The sequence below is a fragment of the Cyrtonyx montezumae genome, unplaced genomic scaffold (genome assembly GCF_038088225.1).
Source record: "Cyrtonyx montezumae isolate F1298 unplaced genomic scaffold, pur_monq_1.0 scaffold_0, whole genome shotgun sequence".
NCBI classification, from domain to species: Eukaryota; Metazoa; Chordata; class Aves; order Galliformes; family Odontophoridae; genus Cyrtonyx; species Cyrtonyx montezumae.
In genome coordinates this window covers 52,758,152-52,776,234 of record NW_027071824.1, presented here as the reverse complement: position 1 = coordinate 52,776,234, position 18,083 = coordinate 52,758,152, and the positions used below count along the sequence as shown (strand labels likewise).

The 18,083-nt window shown below is 38.5% G+C and overlaps 1 protein-coding gene across 2 annotated transcripts in view; it reads right to left on the bottom strand.

Annotated features, from left to right (window-relative positions):
- Window positions 1-18,083, bottom strand: part of PDSS2 (decaprenyl diphosphate synthase subunit 2) — a 110,912-nt gene that overhangs the window by 47,797 nt on the left and 45,032 nt on the right. For both annotated transcript variants that reach the window (XM_065735553.1, XM_065735562.1), the window contains exon 2: window positions 17,137-17,268. In XM_065735553.1, coding sequence (XP_065591625.1) covers window positions 17,137-17,268 — 132 coding nt within the window. The remainder of the gene's footprint in view (window positions 1-17,136; window positions 17,269-18,083) is intronic.

Here is an 18,083-nt window from a genome sequence, read left to right as displayed (position 1 = left end):
TCTCCAAACTGAACAAGCTCAGCTCCTTCACAACTTGTCATCATAGGAGAGATATTCCAACCCTCTGATCAACTTCATAGCCCTCCTCTGGATCCTCTCCCAAAGCTCCACATCTTTCCTGTGTCGAAGGCCCCAGACTTGGACACCCCTCCAGATGGGGCTTCATGAGGGCAGAGTAGAGAGGAACAATCACCCTCCTTGTCCCATTGGCCACCTCTCTTCTGATGCAGCCCAGGATATACCACTGGCATTCTGGGATGGAAGCACACACTGCTGGTTCACATTACATTTTTCATCTACTAGGACCCTAAAATCCTTCGCAGCAGGGCTACTCTCAAGGATTTCTTCTCCCAGTCTATTTATGTATCTGGGATTTCTCCAACCCAAGAGCAAAACCTTGCACTCAGCTTTGGTGAATCTCTCTAGCTTCATATGGGACCATCTTTTGAGTTTATCAAGTTCCCTCTGGATGGCCTGTCTTCTGCTTAATCAGCTGCAGCACTCTGCTAAGTGTAAGCAGCAAACTTGCTGAGGGTGCCCTCACTCCCACCATCTATGTCACTGATAAAGATGTTAAAGAGTACCAGACCCAAAATGGACCCTGGTGGATGCCATATGTAATCTGCCTCCACCTGGACACAGAGCCACTGACCAAAGCCCTCTGGCTGTGACCTTCCAACCAATTCCTTATGTATGGCATAGTCCATGCTTCAAATCCATCTCTCTCCAATTCAGAAATAAGGATGCGGTGGGATACCACATCAAAGGCTTTGCAGAAGTCCAGGTACGTGACATTGGTTACCTTCCTTTTGTCCATCAGTGCCGTCACTCCATCATAGAAGACTACCAGACTGGTCAGGCACAAACTTCCCTTGGTGAAGCCATGCTGGCTGTTTTGTATCACCTGCTCATCCCTCACATGCCTTAACATGCCTTCCAAGAGGATCTGTTCCATGGTCTTAACAGGCACAGAGGTGAGGCTCACCAACCTCTAGTTCCCTGGGTCCTCTTTCCTCCCTTTCCTATAAATGGGAGTGATGGTTAAACAGGGAGTTGCTCCTTTTTTCCAGGGAGTTGCTAGGGACTTTGCCTGACAGTCATAGTCTTCCAAATATGATGCAGAGCGGCTCAGCAGTCATGTCAGCAATCTCCCTTAGGACCCAGGGATGCACGTCATCCAGGCCATAGACTTGTGGTTGAGGCACCATCCCTAGCGCTGTTCAAGAAGCGTTTAGATGAGATGCTAAGGGATTTGATTTAGTAGTTGGGTAGGGATAGTGATAGGAGGATGATCTGTGACTAGATGATCTTGTAGGTCCTTTCCAACCTTATGAACCTATGAACTTGTACACATTCAGTTTCATGAGGTAGACTCAGACTTGCTCTGCCCTTATGAGGGGGGGAGTTTGCTCCCCCAGTCTCCACTGGAATTATCAGGCAAAGATAAAATACAATCCAGCAGCTTGAACCTAAGCAAATTCAGAAAAGAATAAGGTGAAAGTACTTTCCAAACTCTATTATAAGGAATAATGATGGACTCTCCAACACTGGCAAAACTGAAGATGACACTTCATGAAATCCCAATGAAGCATAAGGATTGGAGTCAATTAAAGTTGGGTAAATCCTACAATCTGTTTTGTATTGCAGACTAACCTACCAAAATTAAGTCTCAGTTATTCATGTATTTCTGAACTGTAAAGGCAAGGGAAGAAAATTTCAGAAAACAAAAGACAACTGAGATATGACACCATGTAGCATTAGTCCCTGTATTTAAGATCTCACTACTGGCAGGTAGCCTATTTCCTTTTAAGAATGCACAGATATTTTCAGGATTGGGATTTATGAATGCATTTCAGTCACCTTACTCAGCAGACAGCAAAACCAGGACTAATTTGCTCCTTAGAGTAACCTCACATTCACAGTACAGGATCATAGCTAAAGTCATCAGCAGGCTGATAACCTGTTCTGCTACCACAGCTTAGTTCTATCTTACTGCATGCAGACAACAAACCTTCAAAAAAAAAAAAAATTAAGCATGTTCTGCAAGAGGAAACAACCTTTGTCCAGAATTCATGTTCATCTTCACACATCTGGGCACTCACATTGGTAATACATTGTATTTGGCATTGTACTCTCATGAAAACGAGACAAAGCAAAACTGAGACCATCTACAGAATTATTTTATGTATATAAGGGTGTATATTTTACCTAAGTATACATATTTCCTTTAATCACAATTTTTCATACAACTATCTGGGGGTTCTAGCCATGCAAGTCACATTTATTAAAGGCAGCATGTCAAATAAGAGTTGACAATTACAGGCTATATCAATACACATTATGCCAGATGGTAATGAGCCATACACAAAGGGCCAGCCATCCAAAATAATCACACCATTTTCCACAGAAATGTTGAAGAGGTTATGGTTTATTACACAGTGCTCATTAGATATACAGTGGCAGCATTAGTAATTTTTCCTTCATTTGCGTCTCATTTAAGACTCTGCCCCCGCAAGCCCATTCAAATTAGTATACAAGGTTAAAATCATTATGGTCAGAGGGAAAAAAATTAAACTGCATTTTTATTTTACAGTAATGGTGGATCAAAAGTCCCTGGAATCTATTATTCTCTGAGCTATTATCTAACACAGGATTCTAAAAAGAGTACAATTAACTGTAAGCAGAGATTTGACATGAAGATAGATTATTCTAACTGTTATTAAGTGATCTAGAGCTTGCTTAGTGAAAACAACAGTTATGTTGTGACATCACGTGACAAAAGTCAAAACTAGAAGGCAAAACTGAACTTTCCATTTCAGCTTTGAGCATTCCTTTCTGCATTTCAGTTGTTGTTTTAACAGCACAGAAATATTTAAGTGTCCAAAGGACCACTTTCACAGCAGGTTAGAAGCACAGTTGCCTGAAATAACAAGAATGCCACCTTTGAGAAGAAACTTCAAGGTACAATTTTAAGTGCCTATGCAGACAAGTGCACGTGCTGATTTGCAGCTAGAATTACCTGCTGGAGACATTTTCCTGCCTGTCCATGTTTATAGGAATATGTGTGTGAAAAGATGTACTGAGGTAAATGCAAATATTTGCCAGCACCAAAAAGGATGTCTCATCAATTAAGAATGTAAAGATATTCTTCAGACTACAAACAGACATCCAGTATTCAGAAGTCAAAAAAAGACCGTGGAAGGGATGGAGGAAGCATCAGCATCAGCTGACAACAGGAATGAAGAGAATGGGCATTTTGGTCCACACTCCTGAGGAACATCACGTGAAACCCAGAGATCACATCAGGCAACCTCCCGCTCACAAGATTGGAGTCTCCTTGCACCTCTTTCCTCGGTCAGTTCTCATGAGCTGTTCTGTCCAAAACGCTGATTTATTCATTCATCCAGATGGCAAAAGAGTGGGAAAAAATCTCCAGGAGATGATAGGACAGTAAGGTGAAACACCTGAACTCTGGTTCCTACCTTGGGAGTAAAACATGACTTCTTTGGCCATTTTCTGACACAACACTGTACATTCTTCTGCAAAGAGAATTCTTCTGCAAACTCAAGAAGGATGACAATTTAGATCCTTACCAATATTAGAGGGAGCCAAACCTGTTGCATCTAAAGTGAACACTCCAATCAATAGCTAGAGAACTCAGAGAAACATCTATGCAACATTTCTAGTCTGGGAATCCCACTTAGATATTTTCTTAGTTAAGATTATCCAACAGATATTGTCTGTATTTTGCAATTGTTTAAATGACAGAAAGAACTCCTTATTTAATAAGGTCTTACAAAAAAAAAAAACACCTTAAAAAATGAAAGATAAATTTCATCTAAAACTGGTTTTAAACTTTCTTCCTGTTCTTGTCTACATCTGCCTTCCAAACTGGTGCCTGCTGCCAGCCAGCTCCTATGCCAACACACAGATTACCTCTTCAGACAGCCAGAGCACCCAAGCACAAAAGCCAGAGTTGTCTTTTGATATCCTCTGGACTAAGGGGATTGATGTTCTATTTCAGATTCCAACCCTCAGCCTTTCCAGAGAGGACATTTCCTCTCCTGCCAATTAATCTACTTCTTCATTGCCAAAGGGACGTTAACTTCTGCTGCATGGAACATTCTAGACCACCTAGTGAAGCCAACAACCAAATTTCAGCACTGGACAAAAAACTTTCCCACTGACTGCAGAGGAAATTTGTCAGAAGTCACAGTTCTGGGTATGCTGCATGAATGTATGTTCACCAGTGGTCACAGCAAATTTTACTTTTCCTATTTTTACATTTTTTGCAAAAGGAACACGGCAGTGAAGAAAATCAGGAGTTAAAGAAATTCCCTTACAACAGCAGCATGGTCAGTGAGACTGCCTGAGGAATAACTAGGCATCATCTAGTGTGCCCATCCATCCAGCATAACTCAGATGTACTCTATAGGTCCTCCACAACAAGTAGCATCCAGTTACATCCCATGCAACACACATGCCGTAACAAACCTCACATCACGAATTAAAAAATACTATTCTGTTTAACCAAAACATTTAAATACACTATAATCAAAGGGAAATAAAGTCTCATTTCCAGATAAATGGAAGAAATTGGTTACTAACAACACAAGCCAACAGCGTGCCTCAGAAGCTAAGGCATCAAACCACACTTTGGGGTGCACAGCCAGCCAGAGGAAGTGATTCTCCCACCATCTTTAGTGGGAGTCTTTAGCCTCGTGTTGAATGTTGTATGCTGTTCTGGATTCCACAACATTAAAAAGATGTTAAGGTTCTCAAATGTGTCTAGTGGAAGGCAACAAAGCTGATAAAGGGACTGGAAGGCATGCGCTGTGAGGAGAGGCTGTAGATGCTTGGGAACTGTGAAGGCAGCACAAAGCTGCATGAGAAGAGGCTCAGATTGGGCATTAGGAAAATTTATTTACTGTGAGGACAGCGAGACATCAAAATAGACTTCTTAGAGAGGTGGTTGATGCCCTGTGCCTGTCAGTGCTCAAGAGATATTTGGACAATGCCCTCAATAACATACTGTAACTTCTGGTTGTCCCTGAAGCACTCAGGAAGGTCCCATCCAACAGAACTATTTCAATTCTAATTTTTATGACCGTATTTCTCTTACTATGTATTAGTTGCTTCTCAGTCCCCCAAGACTTCAAAGCATGAATAAAATTTTATTTGCAATGAGTACAGGAGGCAGTTTGAACCAACGTAACAGAAATTCCCATTACCATGTACTGTCAACTATGCAGATACAACCAGCAAATGCAAGCATGACTTATTGCTCCAAGCGTCTCCTGAAATATCACTGAAGAGTTTATCTATAATTGCATTCAGTGTAGCTAGAAGTTAAGGTGCAGTAACCTTGACATTAAAGCTCTGCTACTAATGACACTTGAAATACACTGAACCTTTTTATGCAAGAGAAAAGAAGGTAACCTTTTTCACGTAGTGAAGAAAACCTGATAAATGCAGTCCTGTTAAGAGAATAGATGGATCGTATGTCTAAATGCATAAGAAAAAAATAGGGAAAAAAAATGAGATCACCTGAATTACCAGGATGTAGTTTACAGGTAGTTACAACTTTTTTACTGTGCTTATATAAAATCATAATGTATATTCTGAAATATCAACAAATATCCAGCTCACAGAGGAAAAAAAAAACAAAAAAATTTACACTGCACAACCACAGATACCTCATGTGAGCAAGGAAAGCAGTTCTATTCTGAGCATTTGTAACTGCGTTTTTATTACTTGGGAATTAAACCCATGGTTCGCACATCTGCTCTCGTCTCCCTTCCTGAACTTTCCAATTTATTGTACAGGGACAATAATGCCATATATTTAAATGGTTTAATACAGGAATGCTGTCTCTTTTCACAAAGCAGAAGTATGCAGCAGATGGGTATTTCCTGCAATGAACAAAAGGTGGGACAGCCAAAGGGAGACAGAAGACATCTCAGAGCCCTTGCCTCTTGGAGCAGGTGCGTTGACAGAATCACCAGCAGGGAAATGATAATAAACCTTTAGGAGTAAGGCAATGACTGCTGCTTCTGGGACCACATCAGTATAGCACAAGCATTTGGCGCTACTGATGTCTGCAAAGTTTTAGTAGTAGCAGTAGCATATATTTTATGCTAACAAAGCATAATGCAAGTCTATAAAAATGTCTTTTTATGAACAAAACTACTTCCCATTATGCCACTAGTACAATTTCCATCTATTTTTACCTTATTTACATCATTTCATTACAAACCTCAAGATCTCATTCTTCCATTCTTTGGTCCTTTCATCCCAGAACAATTCAATCTACACATTTTAATAAGTGGTAAAATGACATCAACTAATTCAAAGAATGAACATTAACCCCAAGTAGGTACTGGTAGAGAGAAAGTTATATGTTAATGAAACACCTCCAAGAGCAAATCTTATGCAGAATTCCTCTCAGAGTCCACAAAACAGGGCCACTTATTGGTTGCAGCTACTACTACACTCCTGATAAAATTCAGGTAGCTGACTGGAACAGCACATGAAGTTAGATAAATTTTCTATATTGTTTTTAGTGCGCAGTTATCAGAAGTCAGAATGAAATTTCAGCCACAAGTCTGAAGTAAGCCTTCCATACAACAGTGTTCTGGTGACATTCAGTAATTATGTACAATACTGTACAATATCTGAAACTTAGGTTTTCCTCCTTTTCTGGAAATACTAGATGCATAACTTCTTTGTCTATCTTCTCTTTCCACAAAATTTTATCAAAGTTTGGCCGGTCTTTAGAAAAATTAAAACCTCTAACTGCAAATACTGCAATATACTCTCCTGGGTTTGGCAGTCAAGCTTTCCCAAAATCTCATAGCACTGAATATGCTCCATAATCATACCATCAGAACTTTTCAACTGCTGCAAGCCTTAGGAAAAAACATCATCTGTCTTTCTGATTTCTTTTTTGACTACCTAGCCATCCTCTCACACAATGTGATTAAAATACAGTTGTGAAATCTCCATCCCTATTTTACTAACTCCTTATTTCTCTTCTCAAATCACTAATCACTGTCATCATTCACATTTCAAACAACTTAAACTCAGAATGCAATCATTACCTTCAAATTCAGGCTTGCTAGTCTTCCAATCCACACATTCCTAAAATCTTTTATTGAGTAACAATTTAACTTTAATAACAAACGTACAACAAAACAAGAACTAACATTATCCATTTTGATCTACTGAAGTATCATCTCAGGCTCATCAAAAATGTTTCTGCAAATATGGTTCATTTTTTTTATTAACGAGCCTTTTCCATCACATTAACCTTTGCTATCCCTCTTCAATATTTTCTCTTATTGAATATATCTTATATCAAACACAAACCACTTTGCTTGTGAAGACGAAGATCTTCCAAATGATGTCAGGATGCACTGAAATAATACACTGAAGTAAACATGACCAATGTCTACTTAAGAGGGAGTCTTCTGCCAACCTGTCACCCACTGAAGACAAAAATAAACTTCTTATATTATTGAAGAGTGTGAAATAACTTAAAATCCTTTCTTCCCATCTCCAAAAAGAAAAAAATCACAAACTACCACAAATTTTTTTTGCAATATGGCCAGATGAAAAAATCTTTTAAAGACTTAAACAATCTGGGCTATAGTGCTACAAAAACTGGTAACTTCTCTCCTTTTCCTCAAGTTTTCTTTACATTTCTGCTATCTGTACATACTCATAAACCTACTTTTATATCGGAACACAACAGAAGCGACCAAGCTTTGTCTAGCAAAACAACATCCTGTCTACACTGGCCTTAGCAGTCATTCAATAAATTAACTTGCAGTGCAAACAAATACTGTATTCTAAATAATTTGTTAATTTCTGGTCAAAAGATGTACCAAAAGATGCACTGAGATGTATATTCCCCTACAAAACAAAATCAACATCCACAACAATATACATTGTTTTAGAAGCACCTCGGAGCTGTCAAACTCCACATGAAAATCTACCACAAGTTTAAAGCCAGATAACAATAAAGGATCAGAAAGGTTCATTTACTTTATATATAACATGACCAGATTCTAAAACACCCCATTATCTCAAGTAGAAGGAAATAGACACTGCCTCATTTAGTAGAAAAGGCAACCTTTTCTGAGAGAGCATCATTCATTAATAATCAGCCTCACTTGTATTTAAATTCCACCCCAAAACAATCTGTTACCACAAAAGAAACAGCATTCTCCTCATACACACCTGAATATAGAAAAAGCAAGTGCATACTTTAGATCAAACTTGCATAGTATGAAGACCTTCCCCTTAATTCCACACCATCAGTTGAAAAGTTTTTCAATATCTTCAGTTATATTACATCAAAGTACTGACTGAGACATAAGAAAACAAGTCAATTGGACCTTTGTAATGTTTAACTTTCCAATTTTGTATTGCAGAAATTAGTACTGAAGCTTTGTAACTGCACTGTAACATTTGAAAAGGGAGAAGTTAATGGGTTGGGCATGGGAAGAAGAGTGCTGTGTTTTTTTAGCATATGGGACATTCTGAGACTGCAGGACAAATTAATTGCAAAGATAGTTACCTCAGAACTCTGCTGTGATACAACTGGTCATACTGGCATCACACTAGAATATGTGAGTGACAAGCAGTTGCCATCTTAGGACTCTTACAGTGTTTTCATCACAGCATGGGGTTGCACTCACACAATTGAAGTTTCTCTTCACATAACTTATGTTTTTTTTTAATAAATAGATAAGACCTCTTAAACAGAACGCTGAAGTGCTCTGGTACATGGGGGTGTCATTCCCCAGGAGGGCCGTGCTATGCTCTCCTATCAACAGGTCACCTATGCTTTCTTTGAAAATCTTCCACTACAGTGAAACAGGACTTGTTGCTCCCATAGGTGCTACAGACTTGCTGCAGAATTTCATCAGTGCAGTATGTTATACTGCAAGCTCTTGCAGTCCAGTACTCACTTCACAAGCAGTAGGAAGAGGAAGATCCAGAAAAAGGGTGGGCTGGGGAGACAGGCAGCACCATAGTTTCTTGAAAGTAAGCCCTCTCTACTGTGAATATGAAAATTGTTTCTAGTGTTCATATTGAGTTTACTTTGCTCCATTATCTGCTGCTAAACTGACTTATTTTGACAAGTTTTGAGTCCATATTCCTCCACAGTCTTTGATAAGCTTTTCTGCAGCGCGCTCTGATTTATTCTACACTGTGCCGAGGACCTACTTATTCAACATAAAATTGATGCATTTGCACATGCTGTGTATACTGAAACAAAAAAAAAGTTAGTGAAGAAAAGAACTGCCTGTAATGAATTAGTAATACTGTTAAATTTGTATTTGGAGTTGATTCTTATTGTTTTGTGTAGAAGATGATCAATAGGAATACATAATCAAATTGTATGTACTTTCCATCTCCTGACACTCATCTTGTAAATGAGATGAAGAATCTCACCGGGTTCATCCTGTAAAGCAAAAACTAAACAGAATAATTTAAAACAATCACTTAGATTTCCTCTAACTAAAAGCTAAGAGAAAGCCTCCAAGGTTTGGGAAACAAAACTGTACATTTCCTAAAGATTATAAAAGACAAAGATTTTGAAATGCTTTTCTCCTTCATCTTTCAAAGTAATTTTGTCAAGAGCATCACATTCCTTAAATACTTAGACACTGAATATTTTAGGACTATGCATTTTCCCTAACAACTAATTAGCTGAGCTTCAAAAGCATGATAAGTCAGAATACTGCACCTTCATGGTGAGTCAGCCTTGCAGAAGACAGGAATAAGACCAGTAAGACCCAAAGGAAATAATTTTTATGATAAAGAGTCCTAATGCGCCCCAGAAAAGGTGAGGATTGATTGTTATGGCCTATTGTTACTATAATTAGAAGTCAAACACCAATTAGCAGATCCATTAATAAGATTAATCTCTGCAATATCTGCAGCTGAGACCCAGGGCTTGTATGCAGGAAGGCAGTATGAATTTAAAGTGCAACAGCTATTCTGGAATAAAATTCCCAGTCTGCTTACTTAGACTAGACAGAAGAAAAAAAGCTCTGCTCTTTTTTAGAGTTTTGGGTTCCTACATACATTTTTGATCTTGCAACATCGTTCTCATTTCTTGCTTTTTATTTTCTTTAAACATTACATGTTCATTTACACCATTTGTGGGGACATGTGCAATGCAGTATGAGGTCTCTCAACCACTGGTTCTCAGCCACTCCTACTGCACTGCACCAGGTCAGAGTAAACGTAATTTTGTTTTCCACTACTGATAGAAAAATAGCAATGAAAAAAAAACAAAACCTCCTTGAAATTTCGTATTTACTGTCCATATGAAAGTTCAAAATACAATTAAGCAACATTTCTGTACTTCCTAATACAGAGGTAAGAAACAGTCAAACCCAATTCTCCATGTTAATTTACTATACAGTTCAGAAAAACTGAGAGAAGTAAAAACTCTGAAGGGGAGGTGAAAAGTCACACTCTTACGCTCTCTTGTATTTTTGTAGGTACTGAGGTCATCATCTTTATGGTGATTCTTTGATTTTACTTCATCTAAGTTTTGTCTTTTACAATAGATCTCAAACAGAATTTGTTCAAAGATAAGTCTCCTCTTGCTCAAATACGAAGATAAAAGCTTATTTGTGCAAGGGAGGAAGAAGGCTTCTTTAAAACTTAGGGGCAAACAGATAAAAAAAACTCTAAATGATACTTACATTTTAACAATACAATGAAACTTGACTTCACCAAAATTTACTAACACTTGCTATAGCTTATTAATAAAGAAGTTTTATAACAGACTTGCTCTCTCCTCCTTCCAAAGTGTGTCCATCTGATTTCTTTGTAAAGGGCTATTAAGTCATTATAGATTTATGTATAGGCATCCATATTTGGGGTGGAGCACGTTTAAATAATTATCGAAAAATAAAGAAGCAAACAAAAAAACCTGTGACTTTCAAGCTCACCCACAGTAGAAAGAACTTGCTGGCAAAAATCAGTTTTTGAATAGAGCAGTCAGTGGCGCAAAGCTTAAAAACAGCAGATGTCCATCAGCCAGAGTAATTGTTACCTTTTTGTAAACCAGAAGTAGCCCTTTGCCATTGTAGTCATCTACTTCACTTGAGAGATGCCACAGCCCTCTAAGTCACAACTCTCATCTGTTTGGTTGCGCTCAGAAGGACAGGACAGAGGCTACTTGTCAATAATTAAAGCTCCCAGGGAATGCAGAGCCCAAGGTGCATATCCAGGCAAAACATCACTAGAAGTGGAACACATTTTCTCTTCCTCAGTCTTCAGAGAAGATGTGTTCACACGCCAAATGCTACAATGCTAATCACCCAAAGAGGTGTACTGTCATTTTGGTTTCCCTTCAACCATAAAATCCCAATCCAACAGCAGCCCAGAACAGAGGAAGAAGTCCATCTGTGTGATGATCTGTGATCTGTGTCCACCTTTGTCCATCTGTGCAGAACACAGCTCTCAGAAATAAACAGTAGTAAGCGTACAACCACACCACCTCAGACTACACTACCTCTTATTTACCTTGGTAGACCAAAAGAGTCCAAGTAACATAATCTTTCACATAGCTTCAATTCCTTGGAGGCAGCCTGACTGCCTTTCATGCATACAGCTGTTAAAGGCTGCTCTGACAAACACAGCATCACCTCTTCGGTCTGCCATGGCAAAGGTTTTAGAGAAAAAAAAAACAAAGCTGCAGACAGTGAGCTGTCATGTGTGAGAAACGAGATTCCTAATATCTCCACTAACACTCAGGGATAACCATCAGAAGTCACTAAGACTGATGTGAGCTTTACACATGTGTTCTCACAGTTGGCCTGGGAACAGCCCATGCCACTAATCTGGAAAATCTGGGTATGGAACGTTTTTTTCTGTTTTCATATCTAGCAAAGAAAAGCTGGGAATAAACTACATGGAACTGCAAAGGGACAGAGCAGGAGGAGTCCTAACTTCCTGAAACTGTAGAAACTTCCAGAGAAAGAGCAACCAATGGATGAACAAACATTCCAGTCAAGACTTGCTAATTCCCAGAGACCTTTAAGCTGCAAATCAATGCTTCTTTAGAGATGGTGAGGACAAGATGACTTGAGACATCTGTGATGACAAAATGCATGTGAAATCAGACTGTGTGGTGTGTGCGCACGTGTTGTGTCCAAACAAAAAAAAAAGTATCAAGGGCATTTATTAAGAATTTCTACAGAAATCTGGTGAGTGAAGGACACAACACCATACCAAGAACTAGTATCTGCGCTGTTAACTGCCACTTTATAGGTTTTTGTTGGAAGCAGTATCAGTACTGGTTCCAAAATCATTGCTGAAACACTCAGGAAAAGGAGTACATGTTCACACTGACTGTCACTACAGTTTCACTGCCACTATTTCAAGAAGCAGAAAGGATCCAGAGAAAAGTTGAGGGAGTGAAAGCATGTAAGAAAGCACGTTCGCCTTACACCAAATGAATTCCTGGAGCTTTTAAAGGCCAGATGCATAATTCTGAGGGATAACAGGTAGGGGGAGAAAAAGTATTGAAAGTACTAATCCAGCAGCCTGTAGTGCTTCAATTACCAGTTCTTTGGTAAAATAGTACTTTCCGTGTTTCACTCTACACACACACTTGCTGAGTTTGATGAGAACAGATCTTTTTACTTTCTCAATGTCCCTAGGACCTGACCTTGCAAATACACAGATAGACTTGGCTGAAAGAAAAAAACCCACACCTCTGATAGGCATCCAAAGGAATCTGCCAAGCTGAGACAGAGGGTATCAGTGCTAGAGAGTACTCCTGAAACTGGCACTAAAGGAAGAAAAAAAGAAAGATTGAAAACATGAAAGAGAGAACAAAACAGCTTACTGTAGTAGAGCCAAATATATTGATGCCTGAAGAAATGGCATAAGTTTGTTCTTTGGCATCACTTACACTTCCAGCTGCAATATAGAGGCTATGTGAGGAATTTGTTACTCAGTATAAAAGGCCAAGGGGAATCCTCAGTCCTCAGCCAATGGTGTCTGCCAGTGCCAAACATCAACAGATGACCCTTTGGGTGTATTATGAAAGAGCCCAAGCCCACTTTGGTATCTTCAGTTGTAATTTACCTGCTGAATCTAGCTCCAGCTTGAAGCAGAAAGCTACAGGTGATCAGAAACCATGTGATCCTGGAACTTCTATTAAAAACCTCCAGCAGCAAGGACCAACAGCTATCCAAGCAAGATTTGCTTGGAAAGAAGGCAGCAGAGAGCAGTGTCTGTCTCTAACATAATCACAAGTTTAGAAATGGGTCTCAAAGCTCTTATACAGCTCTAGGCTGCAGCATCACATCTGGGGAGTTCTCTGATACTATGAGTATGATAAATTATAATTAGCTAGATTCTGCCTGTAAATGTGTGTTCTGGGTTCTCCTCAGCAGAGGAAGAACACAAAGGAGATTCAAGTAAATAAAGGATGATGATTTACTTAAGTATGGGCAGTGACATCAACGCTTACATGACACTGCTCACATAATCTGTAGAGAGCACTGCTTTTCATCATAACATTTGCCATGGTTCCGTAGTCAAGGAAATATTTACCTAAAGGGTAAGAGACCAGCAGAAAGTTTCAGTTCTAGGAGATCTGTCCAGCAGGTGAAATAGGGCTGTTTATCATCTTGCTACTTCTTTTCTGCAACCTCTTTTGGGAGCACTGGTTCTGAGCTGGAAGTAATGTTAGGTTCCTTTCCCCACCAACAGGAATGAAATCAGGTTGCTGGCAGCCTGACAAGGAGGTGGCAGTACAGAGGAAAGCACGCCAAGCAGACACTTAAAACATTTCCCTGTTTATCTTCTGACGATAGTTATAGGACAAGGAGGGAACCGTCTTAAACTAAGATAGGGGAGATTTAGTTGGATGATAGGAGGAAGTTTTTCATTCAGAGGGTGGTGATGCATAGGAACAAGTTGCCCAGAGAAGTTGTGGATGCCCCATCCCTGGAGGCAAGGCTGGATGTGGCTCTGGGCAGCTTGCTCTAGTGGTTGACAACCCTGTCCATGGCAGGGAGCTTGAAACTAGATCATCTTTGAGGTCCTTTTCAACACAGGCCATTCTATGACTCTATGACTCATAAGGTAACCAGCAGTTACTATGATGTACCTGTGCACAATGGCCTGCAATTCCCTCCCAGATGATTGTGAACAGATCACATCTGCAAATTATGAAGTGCCAAGCTGGAAGCAATGCCGGCCATAGGCAGCATCATATCACTACACCAGCTCTGTTCCTTTAACTACGTAAATTGTAATCCTCATTATTCTGGAAAAAGATTGCTCCCTAGTAGCAGGCATCATTTTTGTTGCATTGTGTACCAGTAAAAACAGATGCAAGCTAAGCAGCTAGCTAATCTATTTTTATGCATTTGGGTCATTGACACATCTAGAGATTGGGAGAACAGGATAAAGAAAATTTTGCCTGTTCCAAATTTAGTGTCCTTAAATTTTATTTATGGTAACTGTGTTCCACATTTACATTGTGATTTGAGGTATCAAATAGGGAAAGAAGGTTATGCAGAACACGTGTCATCACAAAACAAAAAGTCTTTTCTTATTTTTTGCATGATACAACAGATGTGGTACAACCAGATACAAAACACTGATGTAACCTGGCTACCCACTGTGGGACAGAAGGTTTCAAGAGTGCACATGAAGTGACTCCAACATAAACAGTGGGAAAAGAAAGATTGGACTGTTGCAATCACTGACAAGTGCTAGAACTTAACTCATGCTCAGATTTCAGAAAAGCAATTAACTCCTACTAAGTACCCTAAAATCAAGCAAGCCATGTCCCAGCTAATAGTTCACAAGGCAATGTTCACAATATGTAAGTATCAGGCAACGAAGATGCTCATTATAGTGCCAGAAATAATATATCCTGCAAAATATTATATGTTGTAAAGATGAAGTAATTACATGGCATGGTAACAGAAAGAGCTGTATAGTGTACAGCTGAGATGAAACTCAGTAAGAATCAATTTCCAAAAAATACGTTCAAAGTTGGAGCAATACTTTACAGGACAAAGCACATTTCTTCACTGCATATCACTGAGGAATATACTTTGACTTTGCTATACAACTCAAATACACACATCATATATAACTACACTGTAACCAAGAAAAAAAAAATACTAAAGGAAAAAGTACTTCAGTACTTATTTAAGAGAAAGCAGTTCGTAAAACATTATTTGCAATACATAAGACAATCACAAAAGCCCTTTAAGTTCTTGATTTTGCAAGCTGCCACTTCTCTTTGCTTTATACAGTACAGAAATCAAAATGAACAACAAGACAAGCATTGAAGAGTACATCTGGAAAAGTACACAGTCACAAAATCATTAAAAAGAGGGGAAAAAAAAAAAAAAAAAGAGTTCAAAGCCAAAGACAAAGCCCGGAATGACTTCAGTGGAAAGTGGTTCACTATGGCACAAACTGAAATAAAGCAATGGCACTCTACTAGTATACATCAGTTTGCTCACATTTACTCCATGACACGGATTTAAATTGCCATTGAAAATTCATTTAAATTAATGACTCCAGAGTTATCACTCTCACAGACAGTAATGAACCTCAAGTGAACCTGTGCAGACATATTCAAAGCTGCTTCATTTCTGGAGTACCTTGGTAACTCTAAACTAGGTATTATAATGGCTATTGACTTGCTCAAACTTAGATTATTAGGCTAGATTTTCAGCTGGTTGAACTGGCATAGCTCCAATGATGTCCATTTACACCAACTGGCTCATTATTAATTCAAGGTCTTATTTGCTCCTCAATGAATACTTCCAATAGTCACCTTCCCAGTGGCAGCTTTAAATGCTCATGAGTTACCTCCACAGTCAGAATCATCATACTCAAAAAGTTGGTTATGAAAACATAATGCTTTTTCTCTCCTTTTATGAGGCACACTTAATGAAAACTTTCAAAATCATTTACAAAATCAACTGAAAATACTTTCTGTACCATAATTAACTAAACAGAATTATGCTCTCATACAGCATCATTTGCATATAAATATAAAAACATTAGAACCCTTAGGGGATATTAAGGACAAAACAAGAATGGAATTAAATAGCTAAAGGGACAACACAGTCCCTCCTTAACATGCCTCCTATATCTGTCTTTTTTCTTAATGTCATTTCTGTCCTTCCCTGTTTATATTTATTTTCCTTCTCTATTCTGTTGCTTTAAGATTTTAGAAGAATTAGGATACAAACATGTCACTAAGTTTGTATTTCTTCATTTACTATGTTACAGAGGTGAGAAGCACAATTAGATGAAAAATGAACAGAGCTCCCTCACCCTATTAGCACTGAAGTCTTGAAAAGGACTTTTTTAAAGTAAATTCTACAGTTTTTCAACCAGAACTTATTAACATCACTTATTATTTCAGAGGAACAGTTAAGTGTCAAACACACACACACACACACACAAATCACTATTTCTAACTACTGTTGTTACTGGTATTAAATAATTTACTTTAAATACTTAAAAAGATATTTAGGAACTGGATGAAGCCAGATTATATCAGTGAGTGCCTGAGGTACCTTAGTGACAGACTCAGTAATTCAGCTCACACGTGGGAGATAAGGAACTTTCTTCTACACTAGTGTCAGAAGAAAATACCCTTCAAAGCGACTGTAGTAAAAATGATTTGCTCAGTGAAATAAACTGGTATTCTACAAGACTGTCAATCTGACTCTGACACTTCTAGTAAGTAGGTGTACCTAAATTACATCTGGGATACACAGAAAAATCCCACTCAATTAATGTATGTATACATTTGATTCTGAGTACCTCTTAACATGAACTTTCACATTCCTAACTTGAATCAAATCTTTTTAATTTAACTGTACCCAGAAATGCTAATTAAGACTTAGGCATGGATACTATATGAGCTGTAAAGTAGGAGGAAATAGTTTTTACTGTGGAAAGCTTATAATAATCCTGTGGAACAAGGATTTGTAACTAGGCAAGTATTGATTTTTCCTTAACAGCTGAGCAGGCCACTAAGATCCTCCAAAATCACCGTGACACTGTCAATCAAACGCACCTGCATGTATCTTACTGAAGAAAGTCACCACATACCTGGAATAGATCCCACTGACCATGTCATGCTGGAAAGAGAGCTCTGCTGTGCTGGGTCCAGCAGCTTTGGAAATAAGCAATACGACCAAGCCTCGCATCTGTAAATTATTTCGGCTATCATACACAAAGCCCCTGAAAATAAACAAACAAACAAATTATTCACAATCCATTTCACTGCTTATGCCAAAACATAAAGACTCACATCTTGAGCTCCCATCATTTCTCTAAATCTTCACATTTGCATGAAAATAAGCTGTGATTATTAATCACAAACCTTTGTCACCCTTCACCTACAACGCATGATGAAATATTACTATAAGAGAGCAAAAGCAAGCATTAAGGAATATATGTTGTTTATTTCCAAAGAGTAGCACATGTCCTGCAGTTCATATGATGTCACAAAATGAGTGTATCAAAGTAATGTCCAAGTATTTCAGGGATAGACTATTTAGATGCTGACAAAAACAGTAAAATAAAAGTCAAAATAATGTAAGATAAATGAAGCAGAGACAGGCTGTCCTAAACACTGGAACTGTTTCAGATGCTTCACCTTTATATTTGGGGTTAAAAGGAAGCTTGCACTGTTTGCTCCCCAAACCCATCTGTTGAAAGCAATTCCAAATGAACACTTACATGCATCGTTTCAGAATTCAGCTTATTTTAAAGCAAGCTTTGCTTTCCTTTTTGACCATAGCATCCACTGTCTGAAATTATATTCTTTCTATCCTTGTCGAAGTTGCTTTCTACTTCCGATGATCATCAATAAGGCTAAATAACTACAAGAAAGGGTAATACATCCCAGATGCTATTAAATCTGGGAACTGCTTTTCAGAAAGAGTCCTTATCTGTAATATAATTTAAATATTTGCTAAATAGATAAGAATTACATCACAGATTACTAAGAGCTCCAACTCACTTTGTTCCATTGTGTAATTTTAGCCCTAATC